This window comes from Maylandia zebra, linkage group LG15, assembly GCF_041146795.1.
Source record: "Maylandia zebra isolate NMK-2024a linkage group LG15, Mzebra_GT3a, whole genome shotgun sequence".
Classification (NCBI taxonomy): Eukaryota; Metazoa; Chordata; class Actinopteri; order Cichliformes; family Cichlidae; genus Maylandia; species Maylandia zebra.
The window spans coordinates 41,218,686-41,244,337 of record NC_135181.1 but is presented as its reverse complement, the minus strand read 5'-3'; the positions used below and the strand labels follow the sequence as shown (position 1 = coordinate 41,244,337).

Genomic DNA, 25,652 nt, shown 5'->3' with positions numbered 1-25,652 from the left:
TTCAACTCCCGCCACAGATTTTCTATGGGGTTGAGGTCTGGAGACTGGCTAGGCCACTCCAGGACTTTCAAATGCTTCTTACGGAGCCACTCCTTTGTTGCCCGGGCGGTGTGTTTTGGATCATTGTCATGTTGGAAGATCCAGCCTCGTTTCATCTTCAAAGTTCTCACTGATGGAAGGAGGTTTTGGCTCAAAATCTCACGATACATGGCCCCATTCATTCTGTCCTTAACACGGATCAGTCGTCCTGTCCCCTTGGCAGAAAAACAGCCCCATAGCATGATGTTTCCACCCCCATGCTTCACAGTAGGTATGGTGTTCTTGGGATGCAACTCAGTATTCTTCTTCCTCCAAACACCACGAGTTGAGTTTATACCAAAAAGTTCTACTTTGGTTTCATCTGACCACATGACATTCTCCCAATCCTCTGCTGTATCATCCATGTGCTCTCTGGCAAACTTCAGACGGGCCTGGACATGCACTGGCTTCAGCAGCGGAACACGTCTGGCACTGCGGGATTTGATTCCCTGCCGTTGTAGTGTGTTACTGATGGTGACCTTTGTTACTTTGGTCCCAGCTCTCTGCAGGTCATTCACCAGGTCCCCCCGTGTGGTTCTGGGATCTTTGCTCACCGTTCTCATGATCATTTTGACCCCACGGGATGAGATCTTGCGTGGAGCCCCAGATCGAGGGAGATTATCAGTGGTCTTGTATGTCTTCCATTTTCTGATGATTGCTCCCACAGTTGATTTTTTCACACCAAGCTGCTTGCCTATTGTAGATTCACTCTTCCCAGTCTGGTGCAGGTCTACAATACTTTTCCTGGTGTCCTTCGAAAGCTCTTTGGTCTTGGCCATGGCGGAGTTTGGAGTCTGACTGTTTGAGGCTGTGGACAGGTGTCTTTTATACAGATTGTAGAACATCTGACCAATGTTGTTCATTAATGCTGCTTTAATATACCTGTTCCGTATTAGTATGCTGCGCATGCACGCAGTGAGACGGGAAGCAAGAGGAGGGGACCCGCCCCCTGGAATGGAATGACTAACGTGTAATGGTTGCTTTGTTTCGAAGTAAATGATGCTCGATGATATTCACGAACCCTGAGTCATTATTGAACGACAAACATGGTGTCAGAAGTTGTGGTTCGGTCATCTACTCCAGCACTGCCGACGGAGTGGTAAGACTAAAGTTTTCCCAGCACTTTACGGACGAAGCAAGCAAGTAACCAGCTAGCGTTGCTAGGCTATCGTAGCAAGAGGCTATTCAACGTCAGCGACCATGTCGGACGGATTCCGTAGACCAGACCCATTGGTGTTTTGTGGAAACATCGCAGAGAAGTGGCGTATATTCGAGCAGGAATATGACATATTTATAGCCGCTGCTCATTCTGATAAGGATCCTCGGACCAGAGCGTTCATCCTGCTAAACCTAGCCGGCTCTGAAGCCATCGAGCGGGAGCGTGCATTCGTTTATGCACCCGCTGTGCACGCGGGGGAAGGAGAACACAGACGACTGGTGACCGAAGCAGAATCGAGAGAAGACCCGGAATGCCTAAAGCGCAAATTTCGTGAACTCTGTAATCCCCAAACAAACATAACAATGGAAAGGCACAAGTTTAACACCAGAAACCAACGGCCAGATGAAACAGTTGAGTCTTATGTGAGTGACTTAAAAAATAAGGCAGGCAGTTGTAAATTTGGCCAGCTTAAAGACGAGCTCATCAGAGATAGACTCGTTTGTGGCATAAACAGCGACAGCATGAGAAAGCAATTGCTGCGCGACAGCGACTTAACTTTGAGTAAAGCAATTGAAATGTGCCAGATATTCGAGCAGACAGATCGACATACGAAAGCTCTAGCGGCTCCAAAGCAAATGGCGGCAAAGGTCGACACTTTGCATCACACAATAAAGAAAAAGAATCCACACAAAGTCAAGACAAAGACAGGCAATGAACGGCGTGCAACGCATCCAGAACATAGGCTCGCTCACGCAATCACAAACTGTAACAACTGCGGGGGCAGCCACGAGGCAAAAAGGGACAAATGCCCAGCATATGGCCAGCAATGCCATAAGTGCCAAAAATGGAATCATTTCCAGAAATGCTGCAAGTCATCACAAACACGGCAATTCAAAAAGAGACCCGTAAACCACATTGAAATGCAGGCGCACGGCAGCGATGAAGAAATGTTCTATGTGAATGGAATTGACATAGACACTATAAATCCCTGCTTTCCATACAAGAATGACATTTTCACCACGGTGCATATTAATGGAAAACCCTTAGAGCTCAAAGTGGACACTGGCGCCAAATGTAATGTCATGCCAGCTAACCTTTTTGAACAACTGAGACATGATGAAAAACTCATGCCATCACGAAACACTAAACTGGTGGCATATGGGGGAGAGGAAATTCAAACAGCTGGCACAGCAACACTCTCATGCCACTCTGCAGGCAAGGACTACCCTCTGCAGTTCTTCATAGTGAAACGAGACGTACAACCCCTACTTGGCTTACCAGACTCACTTCACTTACAATTAATCACACTAAACAAAGAAGTCCACCATGTGACTAAGGAAGTGGAAAGCACCTTTTCAGAACAGATCTTCTCAGAGTATTCAGACCTCTTCGAAGATAAACTTGGTAAACTTCTGGTTATCTATTCCATGAAAATAGACCCAGAAGTCACACCAGTAATAAAGCAACAGAACAGTTAAAACAAACCTACTTCACAAGCGCCAGGCACAAAAGAGATACTATGACAAGTCCAGCAGACCCCTCCGCCCCCTCATGCCAGGTGAGGTTGTGCGGATGCAAACGCGTCAAGGACATGACTCCTTAGGAACCATCAAGGAAGCCCGCGAAGAGCCCAGATCGTACATCGTCCAGTCAGGAGCTGGAGAGTACAGGCGAAACCGCAGACATATCCTCCCAGTCTCTGAACCGCCACCACCACATGGAGATTCCCGTGATGATTACACCGCAGCCCAACCACCTACCACTGACTCCCCACAGCAGATTCAAGAACCCGTGACACAAACCGACGAACAAACACATAGCCACACGCAACACTTCACACAAGCCCCAGTCCAGTCCCCCTGTCGCCCGGCACGTGATGCTTACATCACACGATCTGGGAGGGTCTGCAAACCAAACCCCAAGTATGAACACTAAGGCGTAAGAGATGGACAGTAACACAAACAAAAAAAAAAAAAAAAGAAAAAAAAAAAAAGAAAAAAAAAAGTGGACAGTACAAGTGATGTGATGTCAGCAAAGTTAAATGCTCTCCGTGTCCTTACCAATGACACAGTTCAAGGTGTGAAGTAATTTGTTAATGTTTAGGCTAGAATGTTATGATATGGACATGTTATTAACGTGTTATTGCCAAAGGTGTTGTTAGCAGTTTATACAGCCATAAGCTAAAGAGAGGGGATGTAGAACATCTGACCAATGTTGTTCATTAATGCTGCTTTAATATACCTGTTCCGTATTAGTATGCTGCGCATGCACGCAGTGAGACGGGAAGCAAGAGGAGGGGACCCGCCCCCTGGAATGGAATGACTAACGTGTAATGGTTGCTTTGTTTCGAAGTAAATGATGCTCGATGATATTCACGAACCCTGAGTCATTATTGAACGACAAACACAGATGATGAGTTCAAACAGGTGCCATTCATACAGGTAACGAGTGGGGGACAGAAAAGCTTCTTACAGAAGACATTACAGGTCTGTGAGAGCCAGAGATTTTCCTTGTTTGAGGTGACCAAATACTTATTTTCCACCCTGATTTACCAATAAATTCTTTACAAATCCTACCATGTGAATTCATGGATTTTTTTTTCACATTCTGTCTCTCACAGTTGAAGTGTACCTCTGGTGCAAATTACTGACCTCTGTCATCATTTTAAGTGGGGGAACTTGCACAATCGGTGGCTGACTAAATACTTTTTTGCCCCACTGTACTGCAAATAATGAATCCTGCATCTGTGTGATTGAAAAGTGTGTGCAATGGCACTGTTTTAAAGATTTAGCCTAAATAATTTTGGCGTGAATGAGCCTAAACATGATGACTATTCAAAAGTGTTTACATGAAGATGTGATGTTTTTCTTTTTCTTCTATTAAAAAAAGAAAATGATAAAAATAAAATCTGTTTGAATATGTATTTTCCAAAGCTGCCATTTAAGTCGGTTCGTCGTTTTGTTTTGTTTTTTTAAATAAAGTTGTCTTCTGCAGGAAAACAACAACAGAAACCTGTTTGGACAAAACAGGGGGAATGTTTCAAAGTATGGAAACATTATAAATGATGAAAAAGGAAAATTCAGCTTGAAACACTGAACAAACTGAGTAGTAATAATCACACAATGGGATGTGACCCGTTTGAATGTCACATGCAGTATTTGGAGGTTGATTATTATATACCAGCATTGTAATGGATGGAGTGGTGCAGAGATGTTTTTGTTCCTCCAAAGGTCATAGACATGAATGCAGCCCACCTTCCTCCGAGCACAGTGGTGTTAGTGTTGTGAGTTAAAATGACGGCTTTTGCAGAAGTGGTTCCTGCAGTTGTGTAAATGTTTGGCATTTTAAAAAGGAGAAACTTCTCCTTATAATCAACTAGCACTCTTACATATGTTGCACACGTCTTAAAAGCATCCTGACAGACTGATAATGTAACGAATCATCTGGATAGCTTAAACTGTTTTGTCAGTTTAAGTTATTTCTGATAAAGACTGTTGATTGTAGTGCACCAAACTCATAATTCTCTGCATATGTAAGGATTGAACAGTTATTTCAGACTAGCGATACTAGGATACTTCCAAAGCTGTCTTGCATTCCTAAAAGCTTTAAGTTAACAGGCGTTGTGTCACACCCGCTCTTTGTCCGATTCAGGTGATTGAGTTTGACGACGGCTCAGGCTCAGTGCTGCGTATCCAGCCGCTGAGGACCCACCGCGATGAGGCCATCTATGAATGCACCGCCACCAACAGCGTGGGAGAGATCAACACCAGCGCCAAGCTCACTGTCTTAGAAGGTAAGACCTGACTGTCTGTCCACATCGCACTACCACTCTGACAGCCGTGACCCTGTGTGGCTCTGACATCACAGCTTGTCTTTGTGCATACAGTCAACACGGCGATCTCTCCGCTTCACTTCCTCTGTGTTCAGTTTTAACCATGTAGTTGGTCTTTAGTGCTGAACGGTGTTACAGCAAAGACAATAAAGCTGTAAATGACTGCAGGTTAATGGCATCTGTAACAATGAACGCTGGTACGCTGCAACAGTGGCTGGTCCAGCAGCGGTTGCATGTTAGGGATGTGAGTCTTGACTTTCTCCCACACAATGTGGAAAAGATCATATGGGGGGTATTAGATTTTCTTCCACTGAACCAACTCAGTAAAGACCAGAGTCAACACTGTGCTACAAGAAGCTAAAGGGCCTGTGGTCTGTTTGTTTCTGGTTTTCCTTTCTTCGTGACATTCTGCGTCCAACGTAGAAATTTAGACACCCCAACATAGTTCCGATGGCCTTGAAAGCTCTTCCTCTGGAGGTAACTGTTTCTGACGGTCCACAAACAGGAGCAGTTTCTGCTGTCACGGAAACAGCAGAGACGTTAGATGATAAGGTTCTGGTTTGGTAGCATTAACCCTTTAAAGCCGGTCGGAGCGGGCACGCTCTGTTTTGCGCAACTACTTTTAAATCCCAGTATCACTGCAACCACGTAAGCTAATAATTTTTTTTGCATATGAAACCGGAGGAGTTGTACTTACATCTTATGCCATCAGCTTGTCCTCGGTCACAGTTTCCTTCCACATACAGCTTTGCAAAAACTGCATAAAAAGCACTTGCAGCAACAAAAACATAATATTCCAGAAACACGCTTTGCCGATCCGATCAGCTGTTCATAACACTTCCTACGTCCATCAGCGTGAACTATCGCATGTCCGCCATTACCTGCCCGAAACCGGACGTGACGTCATTTTCGTGGAAATGTAGTTTTTTTTTACCATCAGGGCCTCATGAGCTTATACTGGTGTTTTTAAAAGTTATCTTTGACTTTATGACTTTCTGTGTCGTTTCTGGGATGCTGAGGACTCATATTGCACTGCTGGAAATAGTTTATTTTGATCCATATGCTGCTTTTTTGCAAATTTGCATTATAATATTTTTTTTCGTTTTTCCTGCAGTGTGTATAAAAATTGGTGTATCTCAAAAATAAAACTATGAAGACACTTAAAATAAATTTCCTGTGGAAACTATTTTGTGCAACTTTTTTGTATTTACAGTTTTGAGGGATAAACCTCTTAAATTTCTCTAACTAGAAATATATGTTAAAAAAACAAAAACGATTTTTTTGTAGTTTATTGCACTTTTTTGCAATTTATGTAATTACTATGCACTTAATGCAGACATATTATTAAAATCTGGGCTATAATGGTTGTATTGATGTATAGCAACTTGAAATGCTCCCAAAAATGGCTCCACAGCATGTAAAAATATAATATAAGCTCTGGTGGACTTGGTTCTCTGGTCGGTCTTAAAGGGTTAATGTGTTTGTTCATCTTTATTTTGTGTTTGGCATTTATAACAAGTGGTGGAATTTACATTTGGAAAGAGTCTCAGAGTTTCCACTGACCGTCATATGGAGGTGTTCTCCATACTCAATGACAAATTGCAGTGTTTCACATTTCCTTTAATTGTCTCTAATATAGTGGCATCGAGGACTCACTGGTTACTAATTTTGCTTTGATTTTGTTGGCATTTCACATTAGTAGTAGTTCACATGGGAGTCTGCTGCAGCACTGTCTGTTACTTATCTATTTTTCTGTTTGTGTCTTATTCTGAGTTCAATCAGTCATTTGAAATGTTTGTTTTGTCTTTAGTTGCATTGCAGCTAAACCCACCGTTGCTCCAGTGGCTGTGCAACAGCAGATTTTCAGCTAAGCTCCCTGTTTCATGGAACAAAATGTCAGTCTGTGGTTTGGCTGTTGGATTTGTAAGTCCCAAACAAGGCCCAGTATCTCTGTGTGATCGTGTTTATCGAGCGGGAATGTGTTGAAAGTGATTTTGGCTGGGAACCTCCTGTAGGTGTGTCTCTAGACAGCTCTGTTCTTTGCCAGCGGCAAGATGGAGCCCAAACACATTTATTTAATTGACACTCTAATTGATAGACAAACAACCACGCAGAAAAAAGGGCTGTCTCTCTGGCAGCCTTTTCCAAATCACTCAGGAACCCGTTATACTTATTCTGCTATATTGTCAGCAGTAAACACAGCCTGAGGCTCTGGAGCCTGTTGCAGCAAACAAACAGGACTTTTCTCTCTAAAACCACTCAGGGTCTTGTTAAAGAAGAGCGATGGGCAAGGCTGATAATCACTGTTAGCAGACTGATGTTTAATAGGTTTTATTTTCAAATCATGTACACGCATGTCAAACCATATCATCAGAGTGGAGATGCCAGAAGATGTTGAAAAATGTGACTATTTTCTAAAGAAATGCTACATGTAAATGACCCCAATCGCAGAGAAGAAACACGCGTGAAGCTGCTAAATCTGAAATGTATCATAACAGAAACATGTATTGATTATTCTGTGTTGTGCTTCCATCTTCTCACATTTTGAGAGAAGATCGTATCTGACATGACAAACACTGTAACGCTGTCTCCTGCTCATTTAGTAAATGGTGTTTTTTTAGGTAAACACGTTACTGCTGCTGACTGTTCTCGTCGGGGGAGAATTATTATTTTTGGATGATTTTTGTTGCTTTACTTTCAGTGTGGCGGTTTGTCACTCAGTTAACCTGTAAAGGGCATTTGTTGCCATGGTCGGCACATTACATCCATTTGCATTAAAGTGTGGGACTTTGGGATTGGTTACTGCTCACCTGCTCAGAAATTTAATCAAATGATTTGTATTTTTAGTAATATTGTTTTCTGAACTTTCGACCAATAAGGTTGAGCAGTTGTCATCTGTGAGTTTTTTGCATTGGCTTCCATCATACATCATTTTTGCATGACTTCATTTAGACGTCTGCTTTCTTTAAACCTCATTTCAGAAATAATAATCTTGGTAATCACAATTGCTGAGTAGGTGCCTTTTTACCCACTCAGCCAGTGGGGTGTTGTCGTCCCACTGTCAGGCTAGATCAACGTGACGCGGGAATTTCAAATTCATTTTATGGGTTCTTCAACTTAAAATCTAGGACGGGGTCGGATTTCAGTGAGCTCGGCCTCAAGGTCAAAGTCAGAGATCAGGTTTTCTGAAAATTTTGCGAATGTGACAACTCGGGAAGGCAGGTACTTCAGATCCTGAAATTGATACAAGGTCAGAGGTCAAGTTTTCTGAAGATCTTGCGTATGTGATAACTTATGAACAAGGTGATGTAGAATTTTCATCTTGACACCACAGGTGTGTCTACTACAAATCTCGAATGAGTTTGAATCGCAGTGACCACGGCCTGGAAGTGCAGGCTTCCTAAGACCTCGTAAAGGAAGTGACCCAGGACATGAGACTTATACCGTAGCTGAACTACAGTGGGGCAAAAAAGTATTTAGTCAGCCACCGATTGTGCAAGTTCCCCCACCTAAAATGATGACAGAGGTCAGTAATTTGCACCAGAGGTACACTTCAACTGTGAGAGACAGAATGTGGAAAAAAAAAATCCATGAATCCACATGGTAGGATTTGTAAAGAATTTATTGGTAAATCAGGGTGGAAAATAAGTATTTGGTCAATAACAAAAATACAACTCAATACTTTGTAACATAACCTTTGTTGGCAATAACAGAGGTCAAACGTTTACTATAGGTCTTTACCAGGTTTGCACACACAGTAGCTGGTATTTTGGCCCATTCCTCCATGCAGATCTTCTTGAGAGCAGTGATGTTTTGGGGCTGTCGCCGAGCAACACGGACTTTCAACTCCCGCCACAGATTTTCTATGGGGTTGAGGTCTGGAGACTGGCTAGGCCACTCCAGGACTTTCAAATGCTTCTTACGGAGCCACTCCTTTGTTGCCCGGGCGGTGTGTTTTGGATCATTGTCATGTTGGAAGACCCAGCCTCGTTTCATCTTCAAAGTTCTCACTGATGGAAGGAGGTTTTGGCTCAAAATCTCACGATACATGGCCCCATTCATTCTGTCCTTAACACGGATCAGTCGTCCTGTCCCCTTGGCAGAAAAACAGCCCCATAGCATGATGTTTCCACCCCCATGCTTCACAGTAGGTATGGTGTTCTTGGGATGCAACTCAGTATTCTTCTTCCTCCAAACACGACGAGTTGAGTTTATACCAAAAAGTTCTACTTTGGTTTCATCTGACCACATGACATTCTCCCAATCCTCTGCTGTATCATCCATGTGCTCTCTGGCAAACTTCAGACGGGCCTGGACATGCACTGGCTTCAGCAGCGGAACACGTCTGGCACTGCGGGATTTGATTCCCTGCCGTTGTAGTGTGTTACTGATGGTGACCTTTGTTACTTTGGTCCCAGCTCTCTGCAGGTCATTCACCAGGTCCCCCCGTGTGGTTCTGGGATCTTTGCTCACCGTTCTCATGATCATTTTGACCCCACGGGATGAGATCTTGCGTGGAGCCCCAGATCGAGGGAGATTATCAGTGGTCTTGTATGTCTTCCATTTTCTGATGATTGCTCCCACAGTTGATTTTTTCACACCAAGCTGCTTGCCTATTGTAGATTCACTCTTCCCAGTCTGGTGCAGGTCTACAATACTTTTCCTGGTGTCCTTCGAAAGCTCTTTGGTCTTGGCCATGGCGGAGTTTGGAGTCTGACTGTTTGAGGCTGTGGACAGGTGTCTTTTATACAGATGATGAGTTCAAACAGGTGCCATTCATACAGGTAACGAGTGGGGGACAGAAAAGCGTCTTACAGAAGACGTTACAGGTCTGTGAGAGCCAGAGATTTTCCTTGTTTGAGGTGACCAAATACTTATTTTCCACCCTGATTTACGAATAAATTCTTTACAAATCCGACCATGTGGATTCATGGATTTTTTTTTCACATTCTGTCTCTCACAGTTGAAGTGTACCTCTGGTGCAAATTACTGACCTCTGTCATCATTTTAAGTGGGGGAACTTGCACAATCGGTGGCTGACTAAATACTTTTTTGCCCCACTGTAGGTGTGAAAGTCTCCGTTTCCCAGAAATAAAATAACAAGCAGGAAGGTTGACCAGCTTTTACTAGTTTGTGTATCTGGTCATTATTAACTTATCCTCTACGAAAGGGGAAAAATCTTTCAGTCTGACTTTTTGGGGGTTTGTGTGTCCACTACAGAGGACATACATGAACAGGCTGGGTCTCAGGAGGATACGGTAACAGCTGTTTATTCATTTAGATGCTGTGGTGTGTCTTACATCACGTGGATCCACACACACATTGCTGATTGTTAGACTAACAGTGGCTGGTTGGAAAATCTAAATGTACTGCGCAGTGTCAGCAAAAAAAATGTTTTTGTTTGCTTTCTCAAATGCTTCCTGTTGTTATGTAGGTTTGTGGTTTTACTTATTTATCACTATAAAGTAATTGTTTTCTATTTACAGTCTCTGTGTTTATTGTGTTTTAAAATGTGGTGTGTCAATATTGAATTATTATTATGATCAGGAAAAAACAGGCATGCTGGCCAAATTCCTTATTCTGTATTCGCAAACAAAAATTAGTTGTGGAGCCAAAACTTGTCAGGGTGATGGTAAATATGAAAATCAACACAGCAGGGATTTATAAAAACAAACAAACACCAGAACGACTGCAGGTGTGCAGGGTAAGTTGCGTTATTTCAGGATCTAGTTAGCCCTACTGCAGAGGAGCCCACGTAAAGTGGCAGCTCATTTCAAATGTCAGCTCAACAAACATCAGCAAACACACAAACTGTGTGTTGCTAGCTAAAGGTCCAGCTGCTGTAGTTCACAGCGAGAGAAAAGAAAGAGAGCTAACTTCACTCTGAGATGGAGAAAGATAAGAAAGACAGGAGAGGAAGAAGAGAGGAAGAAGGTAAAGACTGCTCAGTGGTGTTTGATGAACTGGAAATGCAGAGCTTGCATGTAAGTCCTCATGTTTTAAAATCAGATATTGGTTCTGTGCATGTCACAGTGTGTGCAAATCAAACGGAGGCAGACTAATTGTGTTATTTAAGGCCTGCATTAAACTCCTCTGCAGTTTAGTGCAGGATAAACAGGTTAGTTTGCTGCACTGTGACGGAAAAAGTAAAGACCAGTCTGTGACTGGTGCACAGTGGCCGTGGTTTCATGGTCAGTCAGCTTACATCAAGAGTAGGAGGGATACATATGATTTTTGACTGAATTTTCCCTTCATACCAACTTTAAAGTGTCTAATGTGTTTACTGAACCATGGAAATGAAACATCTGCTCACATCTGGTTGAATTCAGGTGTACATCCACAGAGAGCAGCAGGTCAGCTGATCACTGCTGGCACACTGAGAAAATCTACTGGAGCTCTCAATAGAAATTATTGTGAGTTGTGATTCTTTTCCACTACGACCAATTTTAGGGTCCCCCCCACCTGCTGAACCCCACTTTAACCCTCGACTGGACAAATATTCTTGTTTAGAGGCAAAGTCAAGCTGTACAACGTAGACAACAGAAAATAGAAATGTATGTTTTATTTTTCCTTCTTATTCTTATAATTAGAAAAAAGTTAGAGTAAAGTTTGTGTTCTACTAATATTATTGTATCCTTGTGTTAGTACAGCACACGGTTCCTCCAAAGAGCTCCTTTTACTCTCTTAGCTTCAGTACATTTCAGAGCTGGTACTTTCTACTTTTACTTGAGTAAAGAGGTTGAAACAGTACTTCAACTTTTTACTCGAGTATTTTTCAACAGTAGTATTTGTACTTCTACTTAAGTACAGAATGACTGTATTGCCAACTCTGCCTCTTAGTGAGCATCTGCAGAGCCAGTATCCTCACACAAACCCAGAGTGAACATATTCCACCTCAACAAAGCAGGAAGAGCCTGATCTTGATTTAAAAGACACCTTGTGTAACTAAGTGGTTTTGACAAAAGTGCATTATTGTTTAGATTAGGGGTCTCAAACTCGTGGCCCGTGGGCCATTTGCGGCCCACGTCACTTCTACTTGCGGCCCGCATATTGATGCGAAGAAATATTTTTTAAAAATTATTATACGAAAAATGATTTAATACGACGGCAGAGTGTTACAGGCATGGCCCTTTAAGACTGTGGCCTCATGGGTGGTGTAGTCCGTGCAGCAGGGAGAACGTGTGGGACCGCCCCTCCCGCTGTGTGAGCGTGAGGGAGGGAGAAAAAGGAAAGTGGAAAAGTACGAGCTGTCACCGAGCAGAAACGGGAGCTGGAAGCATGTAAATATAATAATAACCACTGACGAGCCCAGCTGTAAGTAAGCTGTTAAGACTCGACTGTACGCTGTGTTCCTGTTTTCCTCCGAAACAATAAAGTTCTGCTGGAGCAGCCTTTCAGCGCCTCTCTCTGTCTCTCGCTAGCAAAGCTGACCCAGACAGTAAAGCTCGTTCGTGGCTACGAGCCCCACACGGACCCGACGTTTTCGCCAGAGTTTACTTACCGCGGTTCGGAGCCGCCGACCTGGCCGAGGTAACGAGAGTGCAAACATGTTGAGGGCTGAGTTAGTTCAGCAACAGATTTATTTGGAAAGAAAACTATTTTCACTTGCAGTTGAAAACGCTTATACGCTTGCACGCTTATACCTGCATTTTAATTTTATTAAATACAAACAAAATTGTAGCAAAAGTGCTTCACGTGTCTGAAAGAGCTGTTTATTTGGTAGTTCAATGAAACCACTGTACTACACTGTCTGCTGCTGTCAAATGCATTTCATTGCAATGTTGACCCTGTGCTAACTTGTGTACTGCAACTGGCTGTATCTATGATTTTGAATGTGCAATGATTGTGTCACTGTGTTTGCTTATGTAGTTGTAGCTTTGCTTTGGGCTACTTCTGTCTATGATCATTTCTAACAGGTTTAATTATGACTACACACACAATTATGACTTTTTTTGTTTTATTGACATAATTGTGCTTTGCTGAGTACTGTATTTAAAATGCAAAATATATGCAAAATGAAAAAACCAACGACACATCAACACTGATTCAAATTAATTGGGCACTACAAACCCACTCGGGGAAACCATTTATTTATGCACCCTATGATTTCCTCTCATTTTCCATATTGTATGGGCTCAAGTGTCAACGTGTACAATCAGATCATATCCTCATAAAGTCAGGCTGTGAAAATAACAGAAAGCTCGTCGCATCGCTGTCACGTCCGCAGAGATGTTGACAGCTTTGTTCATTTTTGTTTTCTTAAATGACTTTCCAAGAATACCAAATACTTCACAGCTATTTCCAAGAGACACCATTTGTTCAGCCTGTGATTATGATGTCAGTTTACATTTCAAAGTTTCAATCTCTAATTCTAATAATCTTAGGTTTTTGTGCTTGAGGTCTGGATCACATCAAAAGGACCAAATACAAACACAGGGTTTAATTCCAATCCCGATCTTTTCCTTAAAACAATTCAGTTTGTCTTTGTTTTAATTAAGTCTCCTGAACACGTCTGTTCCATTGACGGCGGTCTCTAAGAGAATCTAAGAGCGACATTGTTCAGCTGTTTGACTGAACAATACTTTCTGCCAGTAGTCAAATTTAAGAGCTTTTAGTGGGCTACATAAATCTGAGTTAATGGTATCAATGTGCTTCAGAAGGCTGCATATCCATCTCAATATTTCACAACTGCTCATGACTCTGTCCTCTCAAAGCGGAAGAATACATCATAATGAGACCTACTTTCATTCCAGGCTCCATTTTTTTGTTTTCATCAGTGGGTTTGTCTTTTCTGGAAAAAAAAAAGTGATGCTGCTCTCAGCATCTCAGTCTGTGTGTGAGTGTCAGTCTCTGAGAGAGTGACAGCTGAAGAAAGAATGGAAATACAAAACAGCAAAAGCAATAACTGAGAACGCTAGCAATGAGAGAGGGAGAGGATGAAGACGCGGGCGAGTCGACAGCAGGACTCTGGGTAATGAGAGTGCAGCATTAGTCATGAAGCGAACCGACAGAGAGCTTAAGGGGATGAAGGGAGGGAGACGGTGAAGACAGCAGGAGCTGAAGCCAATGCAGACGGCGAGGAAGAGGTGCTTCTCACGCGTGGGAGTTGTATCCCTTCCCGCACAAAACATCATATACTTTTCTCTTTTGCTTGATTGTGACACTCAGGAGGAGCAAATGCACATCACTCCAAACAGGCTTCCTGCACTTGTTATGGCCCCGAGTGGAACTGCTGGTTGCACTGATAGGCACTGAATCAACATCAGTGTCTTTTAAAGTGCTAGATTTCCTGTCTTACTGTTTTCCTGTCTTCTGCTGCTCGCTCTCCGTCTGTAATAACCAATCTCTGTGAAGTCTTTTTCCCCTCTGAGATGCCCTGCCTAAGGGCACTTTGACAGTAAAGGTGGCTTGTGTAGATATAACAGTGCTAGAGTTCTCTTTGTGCTCTGGCAGAATTTATATTTATGTGCCTCGCTATAAATGGCCATGTGCAGAACTTTTAGAGATTTTCTGAAATGCTGAAACTCTAATTCGTATTCTCTGAACCAAATGCTCAGTGGCCTGGAGACATTCATTTACTCAATCACTCCCTTGGCAAAACCTTAAACAGGTTCCACACACGCAATTTGCAAATCTCATTTATTCTTTTTCCAAAATTCTAAACACTTTCCCACTGAAGCACATTTTTGCACCATGATGCGTAATGCTAACCAGAGATGGCACAAGTTGAGCGCAGATGTCACTGGTTACAATGAAAACAAAATTCGGTCACACTGGTTGCTAATAATAAGGAGTCGTGGCTGTATTCCTCCCCCTGTCAAATGACAGAGCTCTCCACCAACGTGTCAGGAAACCATAGAGAGAGCGTTTCAGACATCTCACTCGGATGCTTCTAGGTGGAAGCTGCTCTGACATGTCCTGCTGCGAGGAAATCCTCTTCACCAAGGATCTGTAGAGATTTTGTCTCTCAGCTGGCCTCCGTGTCCCCTCAGAAGACCTAGACTCAGTGGCCGAGGACGAGGTCTGGGAAACTCCACATGGACTGCTTCGCCCATGTCCCAGACCCAGGCAAACTGTGGAATATGGATTGTTGCTAATGATAAAATGAAGTGTAATTTCAACAGGTAGGATGTAAAACCTAATTTACCTAATTCAGCTGAAATTTTAGTGACTAAACCATGTTTTTCTCCATGGACTGAAAGGAGGAGCAGAGAGTGCGACCCAATCTCAGCAGATTCTCTGGGAGCAGCATAATCAGGAGAAATTGCCACATGTCATTGCAAGACAGCCAAACAATGCAATTTAGACTTCATGAAATATAGCACAGGGTTGTTCACTTAAAATGAAGTTTGAGGACATCCAGGTCATAACGAGGAGCAGAGATGCTCAAGTTCTCCCAGACACGAAAAATGAAGCAGGCGCTGAACATAAACTGTATATAAAAGATGAACTTAACCAGTCTGGTGGCGTGATGTTCCATGGCTGTGTCCATCCTGACTACAGAGCGGGCTCTGCCAGATTTACCATTACTATGGTTGAAACATCCAGTTCAGTAATAATGTCAAAGGTGAAGCCTAGAAGACGGTGAATGGATACAGATTTCTGTGACCACAGCAGTAAATCAAAGCATCCACACAACTTTTTTTAAAGATTTTTGTTTTGCATTTTTGCCTTCGTATGATAGTACAGCAGAGAAGATGGACAGGACACTAGGGAGAGAGAGAGGGGAAGACACGCAGATTCAAACCCGTCCCGCTTCACTCGGGCCATGTGGCCCGTGGTTGCTCACCCGCTGAGCTAAAGTGGCGTCCCGACTGAGACCAAGGCTGATTTTGCACATGTCTATTTATGCTTTAAAGTTGAACATTTTAACCTTCTTCATTTTAGACTCAATCTTAACTTTCCATTAGAGGAACTGCAGTTTTTACACTTCTGCATCATTTCTCTGCATTTTTACCACCGTGCTACAAGTTAAGTAGAGAAGAAGCCAAAACTCTCTCATATGTAATCGGTGGTTTGAAGACTAGATGCTGCATTTTCAGCTACAATACTCTGATGAACTGTCAGAAGACAGTTATTGAGGTAGAAGAACATATCAAACTTTAATCAATTAACAGCATCGGCCAATTCTCCAGCGCACAAGTGAACACAGAAAGTACACAGAGAATATCTAGGATTAAAATATGTGTCAATACACAATACAGCACAACATTCAGCCTGTACTGTGCTGTGACACACGATGCAATCATACTATATTATAGGTCTCTCTCTCTTTCTGCAGAAATGTTTGTATTTCTATGCAGAGGCTGTTTGGTCTGGATTCTGTAGAACGAACAAATGAATCCATTGTTTGGATGAACCCGGGTTGAGTCTCACAGAGGACGAGGAGAGGCAGGAGCATAATTAGCCAACAGGGATTTGTGAGGACCTTGGATGGGACTTTGGCAGTGCGTCGATTTGTTGAGGGTGTCAAGAAATGTTTCTTATCTATTGTGGAAAAACTGTAATCGCTGGATCATCATGCCTCCGTCAGTGCTGCTGTTCTCTTTCTGTTGGAGTTTGTTCAGCTGCGTTTGGATTTGGTCTAATTATCCTCAGCTGGATTTAGTTTGTGTTCTCACATCTGTCTCTCTGAATCTGTCTTCATTTATACTGCATGCTTCCAATGGCTCGTGCTTGGATTTAACCATGAAGGTCATTACTCTGAGTAACTAAACACATCTCTAATTATTTCAAGTAATTTATTGGCAGTAGTCTATCATCTTCATATACCAAGGCTAAAGCAGGAAACTGCACTCAAGTAGCTTTTAGCAGCTCATTATATGGCATTTAATGACATACAACAATGGTAAAGTCCGGGAGTAGGCTTCTTATTCATGTACTGCCACTTTCATGGTGTTGTGCCGTAATGTTGATGGGCTTTTACTTTCAGCTGCTTCCAGGTCAACTGAAAATGCCGTTAACCATCAAACAAAGCCTTAGCTGATTAGTTGGTGCCTGCATGGGATGTTTTGGTGCTTATTTTGGGACTTCTCTGTACTGTGCAGGGTAGGTTGGATTGGGTTAAATATTTTTGCTCAAGGACAAATTTGACCTCATGGTACATTGAACCCAGGATGACATCACCAACCAAGAGTCCATGTTGCAGCCTCAGGACGTGATATGGCTAATTAGTTTCTTTATAGTCCTGTTCCTGCTCTAGCACTCTCCATTTCCTGTGTGCGAGTCCACCGTCGTTTCGGCCATTTAAAAAGGCATTAAGACGGCAGAGAGAGCGAGACAGAGGGAGAGAGGAAGAGAGCTGTCTGAGCTGGATTAGCAGTGATAAATGACACATTATGAAAGATGAATGATAGCTGCACTGCTGCTACACACCCAGCATGTTTATAAAACTGAGCCTTTGACCTGCAGGGATTGTTACACCATGACTCAAGCAGGGATAGTCATGGAGCATCAGTGTCATCATCAGCATCTTAGGGAAGGTTGCTCTGAAAATGTCAGAAATCTCCAACTTAGCATTATAAGACCTGGTAATTAAATTACTTTTGACTGGCGAGGTGTGGAAAGCCAAGTGCCGTTGCAAAAGGATCTGCACGAACACAAAAGGGATAAAGTTAAACCAGTCAAAATGATGACAAAATGTGCACAAACATACAGTATTCAGTGAGATGAAGGAGAACTCCAGTAGAGATATCTTTGCACCAGATTCTCTGCACCAGCATTTCTAAAAGCCTGAATTGACATTCAACCAATTCATTGAAAACATACAGCAAAGTGTGGTAAACATGTGAGGAGGCCCTTAGTCTATTTTTGAATAGCAGAACTAAGGATGCCATTTTGACACAAGATGAACACATTAACATCCACAAAATATACCCTGAAAATGTTACTAAACATTTGCATGAGCCCAGCCTGCACGGGTATAAATGCTGGCAACAGCATCAGCCGCTTGTACAGGCTTCCTCGTAGGCTCTACAAATCCCATTTTAGAGATTTGCAAGTTGCACATTTAAAGGTTGCAGTGTTCGTGGTAGTATAAATCACAGACTTATCATCCAGGAGACTTTGGGACCTCTGTGTTTGGATTTTTTGATTTTAGTTCTACTTTTACTTTCATTTCTTACTTGGTTGCAGTTAGGAAAGATCATGTTTTGAGTTAAGTAGCATCCCACAGTTTTTTACATTTTCTATGCTGATGATTACTTTGGGAAGACTGACCAATAGCTTGCACTACATCTGCATGGATCACAACTTCACAATTTCCAGGTGTAAACGAGACTTTTGTAGTTGTCTGATCATGGTTGGTCTTAGTAGGTGACTACAGCTGATAGAGAAATGACTCTCAGAGGTATCAAGTTCACGGCCGATAACTTGTCAAGCATAAACATTTTATAATTCTCTGATCAGAAGCTAAATATGAATACGAAGCAAATGACAGTGCCTGGTATAATCCTCCTGTTGGATGTTTGCCCTGCTGAAAGCCAAACAAATGGCTTCTTGACTGATAACTTTGCTAACAAAGCTGGATTTTACACTTTCCCAGGAGTCTTAAATCTTTTATGTGATAGCAACGTTTATTTTGGAAGCTCCGAGTCTTTCTGTTGGTCTGTAGATGTGTTATCATTCACAGTTTGATCAACTGGAGTTTCTTTGAAGTTTTGGCTGTTTCCAGAAAATGACGTGGGCATGAAAATAGTCTGACTTACTAGCATAAATTTCACTGACTGGTTCTAAGGGAAATGTTAGAACACAAATGGGTTTTTTATTTATCCAGACGTAGAGAAAACATCATCTGTGGGGAGGAACTGAACTGATGCAAACTTAAAGGTAATTAATGATGTTATGTCTATCTCTAAGTTAAGCTTTGACATTTTTGTCAAGTATCTGTATTTATCATAGTTTACATGGTCCTCAACATAAACTCGTGACTGGCAAGTACACATGATCCACCAGTTTAATACACAAACTTTTGATTGCTCACACCAGATAGCGTATTAGTCAACCTGTAAAAGCTAAAAATGTGTCCTGTAAGTAGGTTTGTCATTCCTGAGAATAACCCAGATGGCGCCATAGAGCAAGTTGCAGCAGATATCTTTTCCAAGTACAGAAGGTCACACCTGCATACAGTTGTGGACTTTGGAGAGACTGTAATACTTAAAACAGTGAAGTTTCCTTATACCTTTCCCGAGCAGACCTGTTCCCTCTCGGCACCATCCCACTAGTCTGCACTTAATGATCCAGACCCTGAGCTGCTTATCTGCTGCTGAGACCCTGCTGTCTCAGCAGCAGCTCTTCTCTTGCACTCACTCGTCTTTCATGCACACAAAAGCTTTTGGAAAACACTCTTGCAGAGCAGAATGAACGCCATGATTTTATGCATTTTTGTGTTTTGACTGGAACATTTTTAAAGGGGTGATGCTCCATCCTGTCACATGCTTCATAGATTTGTTAATTACTTAAAAGTGTGATTTTATTGGAGGCTGCTGCTGTAGAGCAAATGTTGGGGTTCTGTGCTTGATCACACGTCATCCATCCTATGCTCGAATCCCACTGAAGCACAGCAACCATTTCAACTGTACCAGGCAAAGCATTCAGTGAACACACTCGTCAATCAAACTGGACTTTGGGGGTCAAATGGGCACAGTTCAGACTGCCTACTGAGAGTTTACTCTGAAAACCAGACTATAAGATATTTCAGAGATTGAGTTTTGCGAAAAACTTTCTGCAAGACTAAAATTCCCTTTAAGATTATTTCTCTTCATGCTCATCGTGGAAATTTCAAGGAAGAAAACTGTAAGAGAAAAGAGCAGTTTTTGGGCCACAGATGACCTGTGAGAAAGATGTCAACATGACCATGGCTGAGTACAACTGAGAGACTTTAGGAGCACCTAAAGATACATGTTAGGCACCAACATGATGGAAGCAGATGTCTTTAGCATGATGCTGAGGACACGGAGTGTTGATATGGTTTATTCTTTCCAGTATAGAGTGAATAAACAGCTGGCACAGGTGGGACTGTTAGGTGTGCTTTGCATTTCTGTTCCCCTCTAATATGTTTAATGTCTTCATTAAAAGTCAGGATGGGACATTTGTCTCCAAACTTTATGAACATATGATACAAATAAACAGGAGAAATAGGAGTTTCTGTTTCTTGCTGCAGTTGGAGTGACCGTGGGAACACAGTGGGAACTCGCTGCGTTCACCAGCCTTTCACTGTATTTTAAATATTCAGTATGTATTTAAAAATGCCACTTAGATTGTTTTCAACCATCTCTGCAATTAGACGTCATTAATGAAAATGGTGAGTCTGCATTTGTTCTAGATTTTACCACAAACCCACAGTGGAATATAATTACATGTCAATCAGTTAAAGGCATACGAGGTGAACTGCACTGTTTTGGTTGCTTTCTCATGTTGATTCAAATAAGCAGTGTCGTCTGGATCAGGATGAGGGAAGCTTGGTTGCACTGAGCCTCTCTGCTCTCTGTAGATATCCTGAACACTCCTTGTCTGACCAAACATCTTTATCTTGACTGCACACGTGCAGAGACTGAAAAAATCTTCCAAATGGAAAGTGAAAGAATTTTGTCTGATATTCCAAATTGTGCCTTTTTGTCTGAATTTGCATTTTGAGGATTTAGTTTCTGTGGTAGAAATCACAAAAAGGAAGAGAAAAAACCACAGATGAAAATCTGACACGAACAGCTCATGGTGCGTGACATCCCTGCAGTGCGCTCTAACAACATTAGACTGCTTAACATCTTCAGCAGTGGAGCTTATCAGCCATGCATTAAAGCTTTTTGCTAACAGAGCAGTTAACCATTAATGGGGAATCAATCATCAAGCGGGTGTTGCAAGCCAACCAGTCTGCCTGTCACAACTTCAAATGCTGAGTGGGAATTAAAATGGTGTAAAATGAGAGAGGCAAATCTCTGGGTTGGAATTACTCTGCAACGGAGCAGAACACTCTAAAAGGTCTATGAGCTCCAGGCTGTGTGGAGGTGGTGCACAGCATTAAAATGACAGTACATAGCTTTAGAAGTGACCTGTGACCCTGCTGGGCTTGGAGATGGAGGGAGGCCAGTATGTTAGGGGCTCCTGACCTGACCCCAGCAAGGGGCCCCTTGCTGGGGTCAGGTCATGTGCAGGCTTTACACACCTGTTTCCGGAGGAGGACGTGACCTAATGGCTGTAACTGCCACTTTCACTGCAAGTCAGATGCTCCTGTGCGTGCTTTCACACACTGCAGTGTTTTTGTGAAGAGGCAAGTGATGGAGTGAGGTTACACTATGTGTCGGACCTTATGAAACGATATAGGCTCATATTTTCGGTTGTGACTAACATATGAGCAAAACAAAACAGGGAAAAATGCACTCGTGCCTCGAACCGTGCAAGTTTTGGACTCTGATAATGGAATTCCAAAACTACAAATTGAAAGTCTACCACAGCCCAGAGTGTACATATAGGGAGAGCCGTCAGCCTCCACTACATGACATGTGGTATTTGTGTCAATAAACAGCACTGTAATCTTTGTAGCTGTTGATGAGAGGAGTTTCAGAGCAGCACAGAGAAAAGGCTTTACCAGTTCACTTCCTTGCGCCTTGGCCACGAGGAGGCTTTACCTTTTAAAATGAAATGCTATGAAGTCTATAAATATAAGTGCTGCTCCATATTTGCACACTATATTCCCAATAGTACTTAGTACTAGTATTAGGACCAGTAATTTCTCTCTCTGCTATAAATAAATCCAGTTTAATATGATGTACTCATAACATCATCTGCCTAACATTACTCCTTAAACTCTGTCACTTACCTGTTATACCATCACTTAAGAGATACAGTAGGTGTGCAGCTACTGGCATGCATGCGTACCAATACAAGGAGAGTAATATTAGTTCCTGCTGACCAATTTACTGGTCAATTAAACAGGAGTAAAAATGACTATTTGACTGGTGTAAAACAAATAAAACCAATAATAATGTTTGAGGTTAAATACTGTCATGAATCCCACAGAGGTGGAGGTGTGGACACCTGCCAATCCACATGGAGGACTTATAAAAATATTCATCCCCAGAGAGTGGTTATGAAAGCAGCGGTCCCCAACCCCCGGGCCGCGGACCGGTACTGGTCCGTGGGTCGTTTGGTACTGGGCCGTACTGGTTTTATTTAGTTGGATTTATCTGCGACACCTTAACAACTTGAAAAAAAGGCTGGGGACCGCTGATCCTTAGAGACCAAAGCCAAACATTTTCTGATGTAAAGTTGATTATTTTACTTTTACACCCTTAGTGGCCACTATAGGAACTGCAGTTTGGGGCAATATTTTTCACCCCCAGAGCTCACATACCTGGTTTCTGTGAGCTCCATCATCACACCCTTCGTCGTCTTATCTTACATGTTTGCTTATGTTCGTGACCTGATGTCAGGGGCTCGCAGTCGCTGGTTCTCCCCTTTCTGTGTGGAATACCTTTCAAACACACAGTCCTGAAAGCAACAGATAAATGTGACGGAATCCAATGCACTGTGTTCAAGCTCCTGCCTGCTTTGTGCTTTTGTTTCCCTGCCTTAGCACAGGCTATTATGTTACATATGGGATTATATAAATGCTGAACATAATACACCAGGGCCTCATGTTCACGCACTGACAATATATTATGAAACTTTAGACAGAGAAGCTCTCAAATCCCTCCTGGAATCTGTGGCTCTCTCACGACCCGGTCCACAGAGGGGATTGGACGTGCAGGTCATTAAAGGGATACCTCTGCTCCTACTTGTTTTAATGTGGGAGTTTCTATGATGGGTTGAGCTGAAAATGGCAACTGCTGTAATGTTAGCATTCCTAAGTGGAAAGCAGTGGGCACTGCCAGTAGCACGCTGGCTCATTGGTTTCTGTCTAGGGGAGGATTGCTGGACTGATTGAGAAGTACTGGCACTAACAAGCTGTCTTAGAAGTATCCAGGGAAGAAATGCAGAAACTTTTCCCTCACACTCTAAGTGGAGAAGAAATATAATTGACTGGAATTCAGATTTCTGAGTTATCTCTAACTAAAGTGATGCTTCAGAGACTAGAATAGAGGGTCAGGGTAAGACTCCTGGTGCTTTACTTTCTTAATGAGGAAGAGGAGTCTGTAAGCAGCCCAGTGAGAGACCAAGAAACATGGAAAATTTATGTCCACGTTCAAAGGGATTCTTTTTTTGATCCCAAATCTCAGCCGATTTTCAGATAGATGTCTTTACATGACAGCAGTATCTACAGAAACAAGCATATCAACCAGCACCAGGTACAGGACATCTTTCTCATCAGTGTGCAGAATTATTCTTCACGGGTAGAAACTATTATTTTATTTAGTTTCTTTTTAATACTAACCGATTGTGTTGATGTCAGAACAAACTATTTATCTTGGTATAAATTTGCCCAGCTCTAGTTACAGAATACATGCCGTTACGTTACCCAATCAGAGTAACGTATTCTATGTGGCGCCGTTTGTAAACTGAAACACCCTGAAGTGTTTAATGACGGCATTTTTCCACGTTTAGCTCAAAACCTCACAAAAACACGTCTTTTTGAGTCATTTTTTACAACATTTACTAAAATATTTGTAACTTTTTATATTTAAAACACCATTTTAAACATTAAATCTAAATGTTAAGTCTAAACATGCACACCTGTGTGCTCAGAACCAGTCCAAACATCTTTGTCTGTGTTTCTTCATTATTATTTAACATCCATAACATGCAGTTCCTGCCCCACAACTCAAGTTGAGAGTTGGTTGTGAAGTCTAACTAAACAGTGTCACTGCTGCCATCAAAAGTTGTTGTGCTTCCTCAGTGAGCCAAATGAATGAACCTCATCCTATATTCATGCAACCGTCCCCTAATCCGCCCAAATGTGTAAAAATACAAACAGAATAAATGTGTCTTGCTAACCACGCCTCACCCTCCGGTCCAAATGTCAAAATCAAGACTTCACAAAGTAACATGTGACATTACTGTGGCCACCCACTGACACTTTTCATTTACAGGCTGAGAGAGAAAGAGCAAGCTACAACTGTGGGTGGAAAAGGTGAAATAACTCAATCTGACAACAAGCTAACTCATTTGAAAGCTACACAGACAACACATGCAGCTCGTTAGTTTTAATTAGAACCCCCTCTTCCCTTCGATAGCACCAACTGGACCAAAACTGCCTCGTTGGTGTCGAATTTTAGCGCCGTCAGAAAACATTAATGTTTCCCGTGTTTAAACCACCTGAGTATCAGATAAAACCTTCTGCTGGAAAATGGTGTTTTTGCATCGTGTTGTTCAAAAAATATCTTTAGGGAATGACAAAAGCATGATCCATACCAAAAATATATGAGCGCCAAACAACAAGCAATGAGGCTGAAGAAGTAACTTTTTGATCACGTGAGGGGAATAAAGATGTGACAAGAAAAATAAACTTTCCTTCCTGTTTCTCCCAAGTGTGGTTCAGCATTGTTCTAATTGAACAGACTGTGGGTGGAGGATATTGAGGTATGATAGTCTTTTACCCGGAGGCAGACAGAGATGACATGTAGACAGCGGAGGCATTGTCCCAGCCGCTGCCCAGCTTTTGTTTTCTCCATCACAGGAAAATAGCCAGACAACCAGTTGAGACAGATCCACATGCATCTCCAGCTGCCTGAGCCTCTGCCATGCTGTGTCTTGCCAGGTTTTTCCTCTATTTTCCTTCTTCTTATGCCTGTTATTACTTTTCAGTGTGGATTATTAATGCTGTTTCTATAGCATTTGCAAACTGGCTGCTATTCAGTTCTTGTCAGGAAGTGTCTTTCTGCTGACAAACTGACAGATGATTATTCATCTTTGTGTTTGTTTTTCATTTTTCCTGTTTGTACAGTAGAATGCTTTTGAATCTCAGAAGCCATTTGTTTGAGTTTGTCTTTTTAAAGCTCTGCATTTTCAGACACTGGCTTATTGTAGTGGAGATATCAAAGATAGGCACGGCTGTGGCACTGATTCAGTCTTTGAGCACTACGGTCACCCCGGTGTGTCGGCCAGAACACCACTTAAGGCCAAATTGCCCAGAGCACGAAAGAAGGAGAGAGCTTGAGGTTCCGTTTGAGGCACTTTATTGTCACCACTTAATTTCTGGGGCTGTAAACACAGCGGGTGTACATAAGTGTATGTCTGGGTGTGTGTGTGTGTGTGGTGTCCTACAAAGGAAATAAACAAGGGAAATAACAATAAATAAAGAGAATGGAAAAGTCAAATACTCAAATATAAACATAATACAACATAGTTAACATAATCAAATATAAAGATCAGAAAAATATAATACACTTCAAACTGCTCACACTATGCAACTAAATAGCATTAGTGCGAGGTTAAGCAACCGTCAGTATATGTGAACTACTTCCGGTAGTTATACAAAATAAAAGCGCCCCCCATTATATTCCGCTATAATGCTCTTATTGTGAAGGGCAAGCGGGACGCCATACTTCCGGTTATACTACGTTCGCTATTTTATTAATCCACGTACCTAATTGTTCACTACAAACCCCGCTACTTCAAAGTAAACAATCACAAGCATCACATACAACATAT

At 42.2% G+C, this 25,652-nt stretch overlaps 1 protein-coding gene across 16 annotated transcripts in view; it reads left to right on the top strand.

Annotated features, from left to right (window-relative positions):
- Positions 1–25,652, top strand: part of ptprfa (protein tyrosine phosphatase receptor type Fa) — a 358,380-nt gene that overhangs the window by 150,681 nt on the left and 182,047 nt on the right. For all 16 annotated transcript variants that reach the window (XM_076874474.1, XM_076874475.1, XM_076874480.1 and 13 more), the window contains one exon: positions 4,889–5,030. In XM_076874474.1, the coding sequence (XP_076730589.1) occupies positions 4,889–5,030 (142 nt within the window). The remainder of the gene's footprint in view (positions 1–4,888; positions 5,031–25,652) is intronic.